This window comes from Lacerta agilis, chromosome 11 (assembly GCF_009819535.1).
Source record: "Lacerta agilis isolate rLacAgi1 chromosome 11, rLacAgi1.pri, whole genome shotgun sequence".
Taxonomy (NCBI): domain Eukaryota; kingdom Metazoa; phylum Chordata; class Lepidosauria; order Squamata; family Lacertidae; genus Lacerta; species Lacerta agilis.
Window position 1 is genome coordinate 36,434,164 of NC_046322.1, and position 20,301 is coordinate 36,454,464.

The window sequence follows — 20,301 nt, forward strand, 5'->3', positions numbered from 1 at the left end:
ACATTCCTGCCCCCACCCCGCCCCCCATATCATCTAATTTTCAGGTGCATTTTATTTGAATAGTGTTCCCTCCTTGACTTTACTAGTACTGTACTCACTTCTGATTTGGCTCTTTGTGAATTGGTGTAGGTTAGAGCAAGGAAATGTCTCACATATTTATTTATTTATTTATTTATTTAACTAACTAACTAACTAACTAACTAACTAACTAACTGGTGGTACTTACTATGCTTCAACTTTCTCAAGTTCCCAAAGTCATATATATGTTAAAATTACTTTTTAATAGTAAAGCATTGGTAGGATTTATACCCCGAAAAATGGAATATAAATAATTGCAAGAAACAAATAGCTTACCGGTAAATTGTGTTAGCTTCTGGTGTCTATAGAAGATAATTTCTAACCAAGATTGCAACCAAAGTTTAGAACAAGAGACTTGAAAAGACACATTTCCCCAGTTTGGATTAATTATGAGCCCAATCCCAAATCTCTTCAAAGGTCAAACACAGCTTAACATTAGTACGACCTTCTTTCCCTCAGACATTAACGTCGCAGCAGCAGTGAGGAGTAGCTGAAACGGCCTTCATTTGTTAGGTGCCAGGATGCCTGGAAATTGTAGCTTCTTTTAGATCCTCAGTAAATTGTACTTTCCAAAAACCCTGCCACCAAAGCATATTCTCAGCAGCATCCCAGCACCAGGATTTATGGAAAGTAATTTCTCAAGGCTTATATTTCTTGACAAGGCTTTGGAAACCTTGGAAATCTACGATACCCTAGAAGCATATTGTCTGGGACTGTGTTCCTGTAGTATCTAGGGGCAAATGAAGACTGAAGTCTTTCTGTACTGCTGCCAGGCAAGGCTTTTATGTTTTTTGTTTTGTTTTGGAGGGGTGCAGTCAAGAAGAGTTTGGGTTGGGAAGGTCTCTAGGCCTGCTCTCTTTTCTCAGTGGATGAGACAGCTCAGGAGGGGTTGGAGAGGAAGCTTTGCATTCCCAGTGACATCAGGAGTCTAGTCAAACCTAGAGTCCAGCATAGGTCTGAGCTTAAAATGAGCTCATCATGAGTGGTTGTTTGTTTGTTTTTTAACCAAGTTAGGATGTGAAAAAAACAAAGCTAAACTGGGGTCTTCCAGCTGCTTTTGGACTGCAGTTACCATCATTCCTGACCACTGGTCCTGCTAGCTAGGGATGATGGGAGTTGTAGTCCAAAAACAGCTGGAGACCCAAGTTTGGGAAACCTTGATCTACAGTGGTGCCTCGCAAGACGAAATTAATTCGTTCTGCGAGTCGTTTCGTATTGTGAAAAATTCGTCTTGCGAAGCACGACCATAGGAATGCATAGGAATGCATAGGAATTTAATTCCCATAGGAATGCATTGAAATTTGCGAAGCACGACCATAGAAAAATTCGTCTTGCGAGTCACCTAAAAATCGCAAAACCCTTTCGTCTAGCGAGTTTTTCGTTGTGTGAGGCATTCGTCTTGCGAGGGTACCACTGTAAATGAATAAATGCTGTTAAGCCCGAAAAGTACTTATGTGACTCTCAGCTAATTAGTGAGCTGTTCTCCTTGTGCGCCTCCCTTGAGACGAACAGTTCTTTGATGTGTAGCCTAAACCTACCTTCTGTTTGCCTGGAGGTACATTCTTGGATATAGCAGACCTGCTTCATGGTAGAAATTGGAATTAAGTTTGTAATGGATAGCTTTCTGTAACCTGGCTCCTCTAAATATAAAAGGATGGGGCAATGGTGCCAACCACAGAGACTCAAGTAATTCACTTCTGGACAGATACATTTCTATAATTGAAAACTGGTTTCCAGAGAAGATGAAAGCAGCGTGTGTTAAAAATATATACATATCCCACTGCCAAAATCCAGGCTGCTGCATAGTTGAGAAGTTAAATATGCTAATGAAAAGCAGTAAACCTATTTTAAGGAGAAAGGGTTTAACATTTTCTGGAAAAAGCATGCAAAATGTACTGTTGGTAGGTAAGTTGACTTACAAAATATATCTTTGTACCGGGATTAACTTTAGAAAGCTTAATACAAGGATGGGATTCCTCCCCCCTTTTTATATAGTGTGTGGTGAGATGCAAGACTGGATTCAACACATTAGTATGCCTATCAAATGTGCTAAGTTCTCAGCAGTTGATTCTTTTTTTTTTCTGGCCCATGTGGCCATTCAGCAAATAAATAAAACTGAGTACTTCCTGTCACCTCTGTAGGTTGAGAGGGAGTGATCCCATGCGAGGTCTCTCCCAGCATTACTGTTAATAACCTATCAACACAGTATTAACTTTGGGAATAGGTTGTGTGCCTCAGATTTGTGATGCATCACATTTCACAATAAGCCTCGAGCTTCAGTTACCGGTATTTCCTCTCTCCCCTTTTACATGGCTGCTGGGACGATTGCAGGTAGCAGGGCAGTTTGCATAGGTATTTTGCTATGTTGCCGTGTGTAGTGACATGCAGTAAAGGAACATTTTTCCAATGAAGGCTTGCCATGCACACTGTCAAAACAAAATAAAAAATAAAAAAAAATCCTTCCAGTAGCACCTTAGAGACCAACTAAGTTTGTTCTTGGTATGAGCTTTCGTGTGCATGCACACTTCTTCAGATACACTGAAACAGAAGTCACCAGACCCTTATATGTAGTGAAAGAGTGAGGAGGGGTATTACTCAGAAGGGTGGTGGGAATGGGTGATTGGCTGATGGGTGTTGAAAACCTGTTGATGACTGTTAAGGACTGCAATTAGTCTAAAGGAAAAAGCAAGGGGTGAGATGGCTAAAGATAGCTTTGTCATGTATAATGAGATAAGAATCCAATGTCTTTGTTCAGACCAGGTCCCTCCATGGTTTTAAGTTTGGTAATGAGTTGCAATTCAGCAACTTCTCTTTCCAGTCTATTTCTGAAATTCCTTTGTATTAAGACAGATTAATTGTATTAATAATTTGTATTATTTTTTATTTTGACTATGGCAGACCAACACAGCTACCTACCTGTAACATGTACACTGTGATTGTCTCAGATTGATCGCTGATAGTATTGGCTGCAAGTCAGTTGTAGTTAAGAGGTGCAATGCAGCTGTAATCATTGGCTGGCTCCTACTGCTCCCAGTAAATTTTGGAAGGCAGAGAGCTTCTTAAATGATGCCAGTGAAGTGTTATTGCCCTGATGTACTCCTAGAAATTTGCAAGTGATTTGAAGACTGAATCAATTCGGTGCTTTCTTTCTCTCCTCCTTTCCCACCTTCCCTAGATGCCATTGACCTTCCAGGTGAAACGCAGTGGGTGAAGTTCAATGTAGACTCAGATGGTTACTATATTGTACAGTATGCGGAAAAGGACTGGACTGCTCTAATTGACCTGCTGAAGACGGAGCCCACTGCTCTGAGTCCCAGAGACAGAGCCAATTTGATCCATAACATTTTTAATCTGGCAGGGTAATTCTTTAAACCTATTACATTGAACTGTGATATATCCGTCTTCAAAGAACAAACCTTCTAGGAAAGGGGTGGGGAAGCTTTTCTGGCCCACGGGACAGATCTTTATCTCCCCACTGGTAGACAAGGCCACTCATCTGTCAGCCACCTGGAAGTCCAGGTTGTTGGGACTTCACTGTGCAGTGGTGGGCTAGTTAAGAGCCTTTGGTTTCAGCACAATTCCATGCAAACCCTTTCTGATCCAGTAATTGGGTTTTCATGGAAAACCCTGTTAAAAGGGAGGTGTCCCCCCTTCATTTTAGTAGGCAATGCAGGGTTTAAATCCTTCTGCCTTGGCTGCATGTGCCTGGTTCTTGCTGGGAATAAATGCACACAGCCATTGCAAGATTTAACCCTTCCTTCTGCCCATCTGCTGATGTCATGTATGGGCAGGTGAGTGTGGTTGGGGGAAATGACCTTGTGGGTCAAATTGGACCACCTGGTGGGCCAGAGGGATAAAGGAGAACATTATCTAATCTGGATGTGTTAATTATTTTTTACCTTTTGTTATCCTAGATGTTCACTGTTGTGCATAACGAAACTCTTCTAAGTATGAAATTGCAAAGGCTTTAGTTTAGGAGTCTTCTGTTAAGGGCGAGAAATGGCGAGTTTGCAAGAAGAGTGAAAAATGCAGGAATTTAGTCCAGCGTTGTTTGATAGATCTTACCAGCACTTAGTATTTTGGGGGCTTATCAATAGAACACTATAATAAATCAAACTTATCATCTGTTAAGGAGGTTTTGCCTCCAGAATGAATGAATGAATGAATGAATGAATAAATAAATCTAATAATATGAAGAAATAAAGCAAAATAATTTTATATTTGAAGAATTTATATCATGTACCACAAACAAGGTATTTTACATTTGTTTATGCTTGTCAGAATGCTTGACAGTATCTTGTTGTTTTGGATGCCCCCTTTAGACTAGGAAAGGTGTCTTTGGCCAAAGCCTTTGACCTGATTGACTACCTAGTGAAAGAAAACAGCACTTCTCCAATCACACAAGCATTGGACCAAATGAACCGTATCTTCAACCTAGTTGAAAAAAGAGGAATGCAGACCCTTTCAGCGAGAATATTGGTAAGCTACTGAAAGTAGGCAGGGGGTGAAAGCTAGATATGAAGTTCATACTAGGGCAAAATAGTTTGTACTACGTGGAAGGACAATTTCTAAATCATACTGTTTTGTTGTGGTTAGTGTTGGAATATTGGGTGGGTTGCTTATGAGATTTCCATTTAAAAGCATGTTGTATTTTCTCAGTAGTTGTAAATGCCATTTGTAATTTCTGAACCCCAACTGCAAAGAGATGGATACCTTAGATAAAATAGAAGAGCAGGTGGGTTTTTTGGCATTCCTTTAGAGTGGCTGGGGAGGCCCGGCCAGATGGGTGGAATATTGATTGATTGATATTATTACTCTGCTCTGTAATCTCTGTACCAAAGGAGGAGAGTGTCTCTTCATGTCCATCCCAAACAAACAATTTAGTCTTTTAAGGTGCCACAGCATTTTTGTCTGTAACATTTCGACCATGCAGAAAGCATACACCTTAACAATCAAATAATTTGGTTCCACATGAATCTGCTGGTTATTATTATTCAGTGATAATGTGGAATGTGTGCCTAGCAGAACTGTCACTGTTTCAGCTCATGAACTCTGCAAACCAGACAAATAAAGATTTTATTGAAAGTGGGGTTGGGTTTTTTAAAAAAAGTATGAAAGTGAGTTAAAGATGGTGTGACTGGTTTTATGTGCCTTTTAATATAATCCGTATAGATTTGAACTAGCCTGTTGAGCCGCAGATCTTTCAAAGACTCATTGGGCTCATTTTGGTGCCAGTTGAGATTGAGCACATATAAGACAGTGAGGAAATTATTTTTAGAGCTGAATGGAAGACCTGGCAGAATGGAGCATTAGATACAGGAGTGTTGCAAGGAGCTGTGTGATTTGGGGGATGTTTGCAGTTTATAGTTTCCAACCTTACACAAGCTTGTTGTGACAGAGTTTGCATAGTGATAACTTTCCCCTTTATTCTCCAGTATAAGATGTTACAACTATTTAAAGACAAGATTAATCAACAGAAATGGACAAGTGACGGGACCCTTTCAGAACAAGAGCTGAAGTCGAGTCTGCTAACCTTCGCCTGCACCCATAATTTGGAAAACTGCAGCACAGATGCTACCAAGCTATTTAATGAATGGAAAGACTCCAATGGCACAAAAAGGTAAAACGCAGACTTGCTCCTTGGTTCAAGCTGCCTTTTGTGTACTATGGCATCCAGAAATAGTTTTCTATTACATAGTCTCAATGCAGTCATTCATCTTGCAGCCTGACGGGTTTAAATAGAAATATGGAACAGCATCTCTCACAGAAGTGGCTCACCTGGAGGGCAAAAGTGCAGTTATAGCCTCCCTCCTGTGCTGCCACTTAATGGTATGCAGTGGCAAGACTGGGGCTATGAGGGGGCGCAGAGGGAGCTGTTGCTGTGGTTTTGCTCCTTCAGGTGAGCTACTCATGATTAAGCATTCTCCAGCTTTATATTGGGGAAGAGAACCTGATCTGGCTTGTTGGCCACATTATCGTCTCTTCATCCTCACAGACAATATATGAAAATATTGGAGCAGCCTTCATGTCACCCACCTGAGATCACAGTGGCACTGGGTGATGATCGTCGGGACTTGAAAGCACCACACAGGGCTTGTAAAGAGCCCTCCGTGGTGCTTTCAAAGTCCTGCTGATCAAGTTTGAAAGCCAACACCGATGGGCAACGAATTCAGGCCTGCTTCTGCAGGGATCAGCTATGCAGTCCCAACTCCCCATGGATGTCTCTACCTGCCTCGCTCCTGATGTTTCATAGGCTTCTTTGCAGCGGGTGGAGAAGCTTTGTGGCTCCTTGAGCCAGATCCTTATCAGGATCTGCCACACGAGCCAAATTTGATAGGTAAGTGGGACCTCCCATCTGTCAATCACATGTCATTTGGATGATGATGATGATGATAATAATTATTATTATTATTATTTTATTTATACCCCACCAATCTGGCTGGGTTTCCCCAGCCACTCTTGGATCACTTGCACACTTAAAACTTCCAGGGAACCATGTGGAGGTTTAACAGGGAACCGTGTGGAGACATGCAAAAGACTGCCTATCTCCCCACACTGCTTGTTGGAGGTTTAAAGGGGGGGGGAGTGCACAGACTTGCAAAGGCTTTAGGGCAGCCTCCACACTCCCATTTGAGCTTCTGGAGGCTCAGGCCAGGAGCAAGGGAGCTATCTTAAAGCCCTTTGGAGAAAGGCGCTGTTTGCAGCAGCCACCTCCTCTTCATTGAAATGTGGGAGAGAGTTACCCCTCACACTCCTGCCCATCTGCTCGCAGCAATGGTTAGAGGAGAAGTGGTGAGGAATGACTGCTTTGCAGAGAGCTGGTCCTTTGCAAAAGTGCTCTTGATAGCAGCTCTGCTTTTCCTTTAAGCAAGTGGGTGGTGATGGGGAGTCCCCCACCACTTCTGCCACACAAGCACACACATACTGGCTAAAGGAGAAGTGCAAAGGGCTTTCATCCCTGATAAGCAGTGGCAAAATCCTCCTGCCTTGGCTGCTATATCCTCTTCTGTGCTTGGAACAGGGCACATAGCCAGTGTAGGATCCCTGCCCTCCCACCCGTCGGACGACTTTAAATTAGCCTCTTGGTTAAGGACTTACTGAGATAAGCCATGGCTCATATGTTAGCTAATGCTTTGATGTGACTTATTCTTTTTAGGCTGTTCTTATAAAGGTTTGCACTTTCTCTCTGTAGCCTGCCAACAGATGTTATGAAGATCATATTCACAGCCGGAGCAAAAACTGAAAGTGGCTGGAACTATCTTTTAAGCATGTATGCATATTTGGTGTCTGAACCAGAAAAGCTCAAAATCCTTGAAGCATTGGCCAGTGCAGATGATGTTAAAAAACTGATATGGTATGAAGCTGCAGATATTACACATATGCTCATAAAGAAAATCCTAAGACCGATTTCGATTTGTCACTGTAAAAGGAAGTCTAAAAAATATGTGCAGCATTTAACACACCTTCCCTTCTTTGTCCTTTTGCACTGACGAGATTTCATTCATTGACTTTAATGTTAGGGCAAGTTTTGACTTGGCAGCATCTGTATGTGGCGGGGGTGGGGTGGGGTGTTTTCTCCTCTTGCTTTATGGACATGTGTTATACATTGCTTCAAAACCTGAGGCTACAAGTTACCTTCTCTTGTGCTGTCCTTCCTTGAAATATTTAGGTATACTTGTAGGAACAAATTTCTACAATAAAGCGTTTAATGGAATCATAGAATTGTAGAGTTGGAAGGGTCATCTAGTCCAACCCCCTGCAATGCAGGAATATTTTACCCAACATGAGACTTGAACTCACGACCCTTCCAGAAAGTTTTTCAGTTCGAAAAGCATATGTTTCTAATTTTCAGTTGCAAGGTTACTAAGGTATTTTTATTCGAAGTTCCTGTATTTCACTTTTTGTCCAGTGAGCATAGAAAAGTTTCCACCAGTTCTAGCAGTAGGCAGCCTGATTTTAAAAAAAAACCTACACTTTTTATAGGACATCCCAGCTAAAGGGTGGTTCAGATTTATTGGCTGGATGAATGGACAGGTAGTATTTGCATATACAAACGTAGACATTTTTAGTTGTGAGATGGCCCTCATTGGCCCTGCCCCCTTACAGTATCTGTTATAAATTGTCTAGATCACTAAAAAGAATGCGCATGTGCCTATAATCTGACTCTGTTTTCCTTCATAGGTTAATGCAAACAAGCCTGGAAGGAAGCACCATCAGATCGCAGGATCTTCCAACTGTTATAACAACAGCCAGTCAGAATTTGCCTGGACACTTACTAGCATGGGATTTCGTTAAGGAGAACTGGGATCAGCTTATAAGGAAGTAAGGCTTTCCTTGAGTTCTTGTAATAAAATTCTGTCTTTATCCTCCCCTCTGCTACACACACACACAGAGAGAGAGATGTGTACATATAAAACAAGATTTTTACTGGCACTAAATAAGCATGCCGTTCAGGTGTTGCCCTAGTGCCTTGGGTGCCCTTGTCGTTGCTGTTTAGAATAAACACCTACTGAATAAAAGATTTCAGCACTACAGCATGTGCTACGTGGAGACTTGCTGGGTTACTGGAGCTGCATGCAAATCACAGTAACTCACCAAATGCACATTTCACTGCTACTTGAGTCTTTTACTTCTTTTGAAACAACTTAAAGCACCTCAAAAACTCAACAAATTTATTGCGGCATAAGCTTTCCTGAACTACAGTCCCATTTCATCATACTCATGAAGTTTCAGGCACATGCACATATGGTTGGGGGTGGATCAGAAGGAAAAGAAATGCAGAAAAGTGCGGCTATTTAACATTCTTTGTGCCAGTTTATTTCCTTTGGGGTCCCCGGTATAATTAACCTGTTGTCTTTTGATCTCTAAAAAGAGTTGTTCTCAGTGTGTGCTCTCTGGCTTTGTTCCTTGTCCGCTGGAGTTGTGAAAAATACTGAACTGATCTGACCAGAGCCTTAATTTAGTTGAATACTGAGCCACTTTTAGTTTTGGGGTTCACCTGAGCAGGATTCTGCCTGAGCCACCCCAATTGTTGCAGGGATCTCAAAGGCAATTTGGGTTGATTTGTATCTGAAGAAGTGTGCATGCACACGAAAGCTCATACCAGGAACAAACTCAGTTGGTCTCTAAGGTGCTACTAGAAAGAATTTTCGATTTTGGGTTGATTTGGATGTTTAAAAACCTGTGCAAGGCTGCCTTTCATGAAAACCATTGCAGCTATCCTTTGGCAATGCGATAGGACTAGTACCTTCAAAAGAACTGCCATGCCTGCAGATTTCACCCCGTTCTGCCAAAAAAGAAAGTTGTAGACCATTCATTTTGTAAAAAATATATATGCATAGATGAAACACCAAAGGTGCCCTGTAGGTCCATAATTAGGTAGGCTTCATCTACTTAGGAGGGGCTACTGTGACTACAAATTTCATCTAATTCTTTCAAAAGGGAAAAAGTTATAGCCTTAAAAAAAGCTGTGGGAGAAACACAATGCAGAGTTTTTTTTCCAAATTAGGTATCAGATTTGGATCCCAAGATTAATCTTAGACAGCCTTCAAAGTGCTTTGGACCAAATCAGACTGTTTTCTGGAGCATGGAATTAAGGTCCAGACGGTGTCTAGCATAGTCAGTGCACACCTGTTATTCCTGGTATCCCTGTTATTCCTGGTGGCTAAACTACCAGACATACAAAGTAAGTTTGTCTGGTAGTTTAGCCAACAGGAATGACAGATTTCTTTAAATGCTGATCACTTTTAAGAATGTTAAATACTGTAATTCACCATGAGCTTCCAAAATAGGTAAGGCATGAATTGAGTTAAATTCATGCTTTGAATAAACGTTTGATTCATTGTCCTAAACTTCAGGTTTCACCGTGGATCATACACCATACAAAGCATTGTGATTGCGACAACTTGTCAGTTCTCAACAGAAGAACATCTGCTTGAGGTTTGTTTGAATAAAGTATTCCAAAGAGGTGGGGGGATTATAAAATAGAAACTGGAACATTGCATATTGCAACATTGAGAAAGTACTGCTGGTGAGTTAACTGTCTTTAATCACAAGTAAAATAATGAGTTAATTAAGCTTTATTTTTATTTATTTTTAAAGACTCATAAGGTTGGAAGGGACCTCAAAAGTCATCTAATCCAACCTCCTGCTAATGCAGGAAATCTGTCCCTCCATCCCAGCCGCTCAAAAGCATCAAATGCAATAGAGTCTTCCACCTTCTGAGATAGCCTCTTCCGCAGTCCATCAGGAAGTTAATCCAAATGTTTACGAAAAAGGGGGGTTCCAATAAATAGTTTGGATTTTTAATATTTACTTGGTATGCATTGGTGTAACTAGGACTAAACTAGAATAGGCAGATTGTCCAAGTCCTAAATGAAGGCTCCTCCTTGCCACCAACCCACCTGTTGGGCCACTTGGAAGCACAAGGGTAAAGTTAGTTGTTGTTGTTTAATTGTCCTTACATATTCCTGTTACGTGCGTTGCTTCTGCAGGTTAAGACATTCTTCGAATCCAAGTCGGAGGAGACTGCTCAGCTACGGTTTGTCCGAGAGGCCATTGAGAGGATTCAGCTGAATATCCAGTGGATGGAGAAGAACTTGGAAACGCTGGAGAAATTGCTATAGTGATTGCATCCACCAGAGTCCCCGTTAGCCACTTAGAATGTGGCAGTTCTTGCTCTTTTGTGCAAAAAAAGGGGCGTGTGCGAAAAGGGACAGTGCAACTTGCTTTGTGCTGCAAGGGTTAGAGTTAGCTCAGGGTACATCTCTTAAGTTGGCGCTCTTTGCAGCGCTTGTAGACGAGAGAGAGAGAGTTGCTAATCTAAGGGAATGTTCGTTCATTGACCAAACATTCACGCAAAACAAAGACAGTAAACTTGTCATGGAGCCTCCCTTCCATCATAGGAAAATCCAGTTCTACTTTCTACAAATTGAATGAAAACTGAATAACAACAAAAGAGCAGCTAAACTCTCCTGTGATCTGTTTTCTCTCTTTGCAGGGTGCTGTTTAATTAGACTTCCTCAATGTCTGTAACTTCTTGAATGGTAAATACTGTACCTGCTCTGAAGCACGTTTTTTTTTTTTAAATGTTTATAAGCAGCTGCTAAGACACACAATATGGAAGTGAACAACTAAAGTGAAAATGTTGGATTTTGGGAAGCTCTGAGTTTCGTTTTATCAAAGTAATTTCTAGACATTATGCAAATATCAGAAATAATATAATTATTGGTAGAAACCTCTTATTTTTGTCTGCAACATGGCTGGGTGCTACCTGTGCCACGTAGTGAACAGCTTTTTTTGCAAGTAGCTTTGTGAGGGGAGTTTTCAGTGCAATTGTTCAGAGTAAAACCCCAAAGATTTTGACTCCTATCTCATTAGGGTACTTATAAAAAAAACAACTAATTTCCAATGGTGTTTGGCTGACACTATAGAACAGAGTATACTGATTGTTCTGGTTGATTTGATTTTTTTTTAAAATACCGATTTGACTTAATATACTTCTCCCAGAGGATCCTCATTAATACATGCTGTGGAACCTTGTTAATCTCCAATATTTAAGTGCTGTAGCACTCCACTTTTCTATGTTATATTTGCCCAATACAGTAAAGCTCTCTTCATTTCCCTGTAAGTTTTCCTGTGATTTAGAAACAGCTGATAATATAACTTTGAAACAAATGAGCCAAACTAAAGGAAATGGCCAAAGTTTGTCCGCTCTCAGTTTTTGAAACAGCTTTGGGCTACTATGAAGAAAGTAATGATAATTTGTTCAAGAGAAGCATTCAGAACTTAACCACGCCATAGTTTTATTCCACAGCCCTTTCAGTGCATATCCCCTCTGCATTGATTTCACAATAAATGCAGTAAAATAGTGGCTTTTTCAGATAGGTTGAAATTCGCAATGAGAGGAGAAAAATAATACATTAAGGTAATAAGATTTAATACTTCTGGGTCTATAATAGACTGAAGTAGAAATTCATCAATTTCTGCTTCACTTTCTAAAATGTCCTCAAAGCTTCTCATCTTTCAGTGGAAAACATGACCATGCATTCATTCTTTGATTGGGAGGAGATAATTATTGTCATGAACTATGGTTGTTGGTCAGTGCTTGAATGGCTATGCTTTCTCCCCTCTTTCTGGCCTGTAGTCCACTCCTGCGACTTCACCCCTTTCAAAAAAATAATAATAAATGCATATAATAGTACTGATGGTCAAGATTCTGTTGCTTCCCTTTTTGTTTAAGGGCAGGGAGTCACTTGAGGCTGTCCTATATTTATATATAGATGCGCTTGCTACTGGAAATGTGAAATGTACTTGAAAATAGAGTGCACCTGCCTTCTAGAATTAAGACTGTATTGTTTAAATTAAAGCGCTGTTGGATTAAGAGTATTTTTCAATTATTTATTTTTTAAATAATGGATTTTGGAATGTGTGACATTTTCTATTTAAACAATATTAATCAAACTTGTCTGGACCTAAGATTCAGTCTGTAGGAAAAGCTATAAAAACTCGTCAATCTTCCAGAAAATACTAGTGAGATCAAGCTTTAATGCCAACTGCTGGGTACCATAATTACTTCACTGCAAACTGGAGGGATTAGAATCCTCCCCCCCCCCCAATTTTATTTTATTTTTTTGTAAATTCAAGCTGTAAGTGGCAGCTCACAGGTATTGTATCTTGTTTTAACCTAATCTTAATCTTTTGTGGTGTCTCTTTCAGGAGAAAAATGCACTGTAGTAATAGAATATATATTTTCACTAGTTGAATTATATGTGGAGTTAAAGAGTTTTCTACTGTGTTTAAGAGAAATCTAGGGCTAATGTCTAGTTTGGTAAATTTATGGTAAATTTTCTGTTCTGTTAAAGTAATTGACTTCAAATTGTGTTCGAGATTCTTTTTTTTTTTTAAGATTGTTTTTCTAAAAGCAATCACCTCGGTGTAGAAATACAGTTTAGAAATTTGAAAGCTGCGTGTGTGTGTGTCCCCCACTTGTTAATTACTGAATTTAATTTTAAGCTTTTTCTTTGAGGATCTTGTATGAAAAGAATCTGAATGGTATCGATCTTGGTTGTGCTTTTAAATCAAATAGTAATGATTCATGTGCCTTAGAGTATATTGTAATGATTGCACAAGGAATATGTTGATGATATATAAAGGGATGTCTTTTTATTTAAATACCCTCCATTCACAGTATTTTATGGCTATAGAAACGTGTAATTATATGCATACTCGGTGATAGGAAAACTGCATTCAGAAGTACTTTTTGGTTCTTTTGAGACTGGGAGTCAAGGAACATAATTCACATTTCTTTGGTGCTCCATTGTGCAGCCACAGAGTTTACACCATGCAGTGAATTGCCTGTTCTCTTTAGTGTTCGGAAATGTGTTGTGCACATGACACTGGAAACATAGAAGTATGCTTTTTTTGCTATGTATGCATCCAAGCCCTGGATTTGGGGGATTGTAACGAAATAGGCTTCCATCCAAATTGTCTGGCTTAGCCAATTTATAGGTAGCACCTCCAGCTGTTTTGTCTTCACACAATTTAAGCACAATTTCAATGTTGCATAGTTAGACTTATTGCCCCCCCCCTTGGGTAAACGTTATCCAGCTATTTAAAGATAAATACACACATAGAAACATGTATCTACCACACAACTAATGTTCACAAATAGAGAGTTACCTTCTGTACATCTTCTTTAAATGAAAACCAGATGCCCATTGTTCCAGTGATGTTCACCCATTTAGTGTGGTGTCTTATAAACATACAGCTGTATTCACCTAGGTTCCTCTTTCAGATTTTGGGGGTTGAAGTTAGCAGAGCATGCAATTTTGTGAAAGGGCTGCCAACCACAGTCCTCCTCTGCCCCCCATGAGTTTAATGAAAGCAGGATGGGGGTTGTGTGTGAAAAGCTTAAGACTCAATTACTTACCGGTAGAACCAACTGGTGAGAGCCATTTATCAGCTTTTTTTGTGTGGTGAGGTGAATGGTACAAAAAAGTCCCATTTCTCCTACTACCTTCGGATTGCAGCTTCCACATGTCATCAGGCTCAAACATTAGGATTTTATCGTGCAGAATTGTACCCTCAGAAACAAAGGGGGAACGTGTGGCGCTTATAAACAAGTTTTGACGTAATATCTAAAAAACATTTGTGTTTTGAGCTCCTGTGCAAACTTCAGGTAATTCTGGAAAATGCTGCACTGAATATCCGTTCACACTTAAAGCTTCTGAATGGGTGGAGAACTTTGGAGGGGGACGATGAAGCGAGCGCTGTGATGCGTTCTTTAGAATTCCCTGAAGCGGTCACAGTAGCTTGAAACACACCAAATGTTCATAGAGAAATCTACATTGAAGTTGTTTATAAATGCCTTGAAACACCCCGTCTGTGTGTCTTTATCATTAGATACAATTCAGAAAAGGAGAGGGATACACAGAATATAGGATATCTGAAATTTCCTCTAGCTAAAGCAGTGGTACATAGTCTCTCAGAAGCATCAAGCTGCTTATATTTGCAGAATCAGCTTGGCTGAAGTTAATCTCACAAAGCTGCTGCATATACTTGCATTTTAATTGCAAAATCTGTATCTTTCTAGCTGTGTGAGTGAGGGGTGGGAATGTAGGGGTGGGTATGGCAGGTTTGTAATGGATCCTGTTGCTTAAAAAAAGTTGCCTCCTCCATTACATCTTGCCATATGTGAAATCAGGCGTGCATTGTAAGGATAATACTCCTAAGGAATGTGGCCTTAATTTTTCCTTACTAGCACCATGCTACAGGATGCTGACCTTTGAGCTGATTTTGTATTTATATTGCTGTGTATCTTTCACCTGTTCTCCATTAGAACATTCCTCCTCCTGATAGATTGGCTTTCTTAAATCTCTTCTGGAAGATGTTATCTTTCATTGCACTCTGAAATTTAAAAGGTTGCCTCATTTAAGTGTATGCTTTGTATGCATTTCATGAACTGAAGCTCCAGTGAATTTTTAGATACGTGTTCCTTAATTTCAGTTTCAAAGGCTTTGCTTAGATGCATAAAATAATCTCCCCCATGCCCCCACTTTTTAATGCATGGGTACACTCTGCTTTGCTATGATGCTCCTAAATGTTTACAATGTTTTGTCCTTTGTTTAATGAAATGTTTAAAGTTCTAGCAACCTTAATTTTTTTTTTGCCATATTAAGTTCTCAGGTCTTAGCCTTCAATAACTTAAACCTCCTAGAATTGCTGTGTTACTTAAACCTGCTGTTTTGTAGTAGAAATTCAGATCTTTGCACATGACAACATCTCTTTGATCAAAAGCAATGGTCTGGCATCTTTTTTAAGTTAGTCATGGCACCATGTAGCAAATTACTGTAAAAATCTAAAATAGTTACCTTTTAAAAATTGGAATGAATGATGGAGTCTGAAGTCTTTTAATTTGCAAAGGCTTCAGAAAAAGAGAGTGGATTTGAGAGTAAATTTGCACCAGATCCGTAGTTATATTGATAACAAGAAGTTGGCTTTAATAATGGTAACATCAAAGTATTTCTGGAATATCAAGTGCAACAGAATTTTTTTTCCGAACCTTGCATAGCAAAAGAGTAAAAGACCCAAGTTGTACAATATTACCTTGAGGAGAAGGATTTTTGAAAATGGTGTGCATATGTACATGTTTAAGCGTTATATGCAATTTTTTTGTTTTCCTTAATTTGTAAAGGAGAAATAAAGCCTATTTTCTTATATTTCAAATAAAAATGGTATGCATATAATGAGCACTGATTGAAGGGCATGTGTATTGCAAACACTGTTGCGTTTTATTTTATTTTTGGTGAAATGAAAATAAAATCTTTTAAATACAAACATAAGTGACTTTCTAGCTTTATCCTGATTCCTCGGATGTATTTAACAGGATGTCAGCTGAGCCTTTGGACTTCTTTCTACATCGTTCAACACATTCTAAATCAGGTGTGTCTAACCTGTGTCGCTCCCAGGTATTGGACTCAAATTCTGTATTCCCAAACCCATCACTTTGCTGGGACTGATGGGAGTTGGAGCTAAGCAATGTCTGGAGAACCACAAGTTATTCACCCATGCTCTACATTCTGCAATATTTAATGGGCTGAAATATTTCAGTTGTTCAGGTGGCAAGGTTCCTCCTCTTAAGATGCAGGAGCTATGGCTTGTTCTAGACGCATAAGGCAAGGGCACAGGGAGTGTGGCATCTTGAGCCTTTCTGTGTTCTGGGTGTTGTAGATGTTAAGGACAACTGTACAGCTAGCTGTATTCAGCAATACATCCTCGTCAAAAGGATGAACTGTTTCAACTGAGTACTGTGTTGAAAACACATTTAAAAAAAAAGCTTTGAGAAATTTGCATTTGGAAGTTATCAAAGGGGAAGATTGCTGAAACTTTCAGGGTACAGGAGTTTTAGTCCGCTTTGCTTCCTTTCAAAGGTGCCCTATTTTATCTACAAATTGTATCACCAGTATTCACACTGCAGTCTTCCTGGGGCCTGTATTTTCCGAAAACCCCATGACATCCTCACTGGGTTTTACTGCATGTATGGAAGTCGGGGATGTTAACTGCTATGTACCTGGCCACTGTGGGTGAGTCCCCACCCCTAAAAAATTTTTATCTTAGAGTGCTGAGAAATTTTAAAAATAAAATAAAAATGACATTCCAAACAAAATCTGAGCATACTGATCTCGGGTGCTCCAAAGCTACTTACCTCCCCAGCTTCTTGTAGTTTGATTAAAACCCAGGAGAAGATAGCATGAAGTAACATCCCATGGCGCTTTTTGAGATCAGGAAGTGTAGTCCTGAGGCTGCAACGTGCTGGGGAAAAACACACCTTTTAATAGAAGAAAGATCCCCTGCCATCAATACCTGAGGGGATTGCCTTTGCCCCATATACCCCTTCCTGACCATTTAATCTCTAAAATAAGGCATTGTTAATGGATCTGTATACCTGACATCAAGTAGAAACCCACCCTTTAAGTTTGTGCTTCCAGCTTTATGGAATTTTTGCTCTTAGGTAGCTATTGAAACCTGGCATTTCAAAGAGAGCTTATGCCAACTATTTTATATTGTATGATTATATGGAGTGTGTATAATTAGGATGGTGTTTTTTTTAGATAGTTAACTGATATTTCATTTTTACTATACATGTTGTGTAATATTTCTGTTGCACACTTCGGAAACGTTCGTTAGGAAGCTGTACTATAAACGCTTAAAAACTCACGCTACCCACAGCCAATCTGCAGCAATATATTAGCTCAATCTCACATGCACCCACCCAAAATATAAAATTCTAAAGCCCCCTGATAAAAGAGGCTGGAAAATGGGCCTCTTTTGCAGGTGGTGAAAACCTGAGAACCTAGAGGACAATTTTCTGCTTTGCTCTACTTCCTTTACTCGGGCACATTGTGTGTCATGGAAGCTTTAGGTCAGTCAGTAGAATCAAACTCTTAAGCAAATAGATCCTGTGACCCTCCAGGTGCCATTGGGTGCCAGATTCCACAATCTCTGGCTAGCATGGTCAATGATGGTGGGACTTTTAAGTTCCACCATGTCTGGAGAGCCACACGTCTCTCCCCCCCTCCCCCCAATGCTGATATAAAAAACTGATATACTCTAGACTTCCACTTTGAAATCAAGACTTGCAAAGTTTAATAGAAAGGATGGTATTTTTATTTGCTTTCTTGGAAAAGGTCCTCCCACCCCCACCCCCCTTTTCACACTTTCTTGCATATCCTTGCAAATCATGAAGACATTGGAATGAAGAGGAGTCAAACTCCTGTGTGGTCCTCATGTGAACCATGAAGGAACAAAAAACACATTTTATAGACTGTCCACCTACCAAGATGTGATAACTGACTCCTTTATTTATCTGCGTAGAACTTAAACCCACATACTTTTGAGGAGGAAAGTATAAATAAATAAAAGTGATCCTGCACTTAAATTTCTCTCTCTGAAGTGCTCCCACCTGGGGGTGATGTTAGCCAACCTCACTTCCACGCAGTCTTCCAAAAACAGTCTGTCTTCTGCATCATAGCATGGGGAACAGATGATGATGTGTTTAAAACTGGATGACTGATTGGAAAACTTAAAACATGAAATGCTAACGCTGCAGTTATGCTAGTAAATCAAAGATGTAAACAGATCTGCTTTCTGCACAGAGAACCGACTTCAGCTGTCTTACATCTCCAAACCTATTATTCTCTTTCCTGTATGTTTGTGGTTTTCAAATAGGACTCAAATATCTGATTAGTGCGCCCTAGAGTTAAGCTACTTGGCTTTCTCAAGCTTGCACTATTATTCTTCCAGGGTTTCCTTTCTGAAGTTTGCACATGAGTATGCATTCCATAAAGCAAGGGGGAAGTCTTCGGTGCTATAGAGTGGTCGTCTTTTCAATCCATAATGTTATTGAATGTGACCAGGAGATCAGCTACAAATCGCTAACATCTGAATTTCAGCACTCATAAGCTAAAAACACAATTGTTCAGTAGCAGTGTTTTCTTCTGCGTTCTGCCAACATAGCTTGACAGTGTTTGGTGGCACAACTTATATTCTGAACCTTCTTAATCATTTTCCTTTTCACTCAAGGATGACCACTGAATGAAGCCAGCATCTCACCCTAATATGTCAGTTTGCATGGGAGAGAGGGGCTTGCCGCTCTTGTTGTGGTTGCCGGTTGAGGCCTCTGTAAACTCCTTGATATGGAAATGGCTGCCATTTGCGTGTCTGCCCCATGAGGCAGCTAGAGGTCCTCCTCACTCACACACCTCTGCAGATCTCCTTGGCGCAAAGAAAACGGTCCGTAGTAATGACAGCTGCCATACTGAACTAGTATTCTTATTTTTAAAGCAGCTGCTGGCTGCGATCTAGAATTCTCTATGACACTTGTAATCTTGGCTTGCCTGTCAGATGCCCAAGGAGGCAGCACACATGAGATTATCCCACTCTTAGCCTTAAACCAACTCTTGTTTGTGTCAATCCCATAAGCAGAACTGGGGAGAGGTGGGGTGGGGAGCCTGAACTGAGTCATCTCTGCCCCAGCTCTTCACACTTGATCCACACCACTTACACAAGCTATTTGGCTTCCTGCCATGGCAAAGCACAGAACAGGAATGGAACATGATGGGATTGCATCATGTTCAATTCCTTCATCATTTTGGTACGTTGGAATATGTAAAGCAGCCCATTTAGATGATGCCTGTTGCAATTGATTTCATATGCTCAAGGGAGCTGTGCTTGTTCAGAGAGAAGGCATGATCAAATTCATTGAAATTAAGACTTAAAGCTTTCTTAACAGTGACCCACAAGTCTTCCTTAGAAAAAGCCATAGAGCAAAAGTGTACTAGTAGCTGGAATGACATAATATATTTTTAAAATTTGTCCTGCCCTTTCCCCAAGGAGCTCATGGCTGCGTATATGGTTCTTCTCCCTTTTTTGTCCTTACAAGGTAAGTAAGTCGTCATGCCAATAAAGACTGAATGAATGAATGCATGAAAGCAAGTAAGTCTGAGATCTTCTTTGACGATCACTCAGACTGTGGGAGCCAATTCTGGATCCACACGTCCTTCCACAGTGGGGACATTGATTTCCGGGTGGGAGTTGATCACGGTGTGGATTTGTCAAGAGTGCCTTCCTCTTAGCACGTTTCTCCCTTGCATCCTGAGTTCGAGTGTCTTCAAAGTCCAAGACACCTTTGGTAAGGGCTGTTCTCCGACTGGAGCACTTGCAGGCCTGTGTTTCCCAGTTGTCAGAGTTTATACTACATTTTTTTAGATTTGCCTTGAGACAGTCTTTAAACCTCTTTTGTTGACCACCAGCATTACACTTTCTATTTTTAAGTTCGGAATAGAGTTGCTTTGGAAGACGATAATCAGGCATCCGCACAACATGACCAGTCCAACGAAGTTGATGTTGAAGAATCATTGCTTCAACACTGGTGATCTTTGCTTCTTCCAGTACACTGATATTAGTTTGCCTGTCTTCCCAAGTGATGTGTAATTTTTTCCGGAGACACCGTTGATGGAATCTTTCGAGGAGTTGGAGATGGCGTTTATAAGTGGTCCATGTTTCACAAGCATATAGTAAGGTTGGTAGATACAGTAGCTGGGCCAGGGAGCATCAGTGGAGCTTTGAAACCAAGTCCTGCTCCAACACTTCCTCAACATCCTGCTTTCCAGGTGTTGAACCTTCTGCCATCCCTGGCCATTGGCTATATTGGTTTGGTCTAAA

General features: G+C 40.3%; 1 protein-coding gene across 1 annotated transcript in view; it reads left to right on the forward strand.

The window, feature by feature from the left end:
- The window catches only part of LNPEP (leucyl and cystinyl aminopeptidase), a 35,617-nt gene extending 24,459 nt beyond the window's left edge, over nt 1–11,158 (forward strand). The window contains 7 exon segments of the mRNA XM_033164850.1: nt 3,254–3,437; nt 4,401–4,557; nt 5,514–5,698; nt 7,271–7,432; nt 8,260–8,400; nt 9,936–10,017; nt 10,572–11,158. Of these exon segments, the coding sequence (XP_033020741.1) occupies nt 3,254–3,437; nt 4,401–4,557; nt 5,514–5,698; nt 7,271–7,432; nt 8,260–8,400; nt 9,936–10,017; nt 10,572–10,703 (1,043 nt within the window). The 3' untranslated portion in view covers nt 10,704–11,158.
- The last annotated feature ends 9,143 nt before the right edge of the window (nt 11,159–20,301 follow it).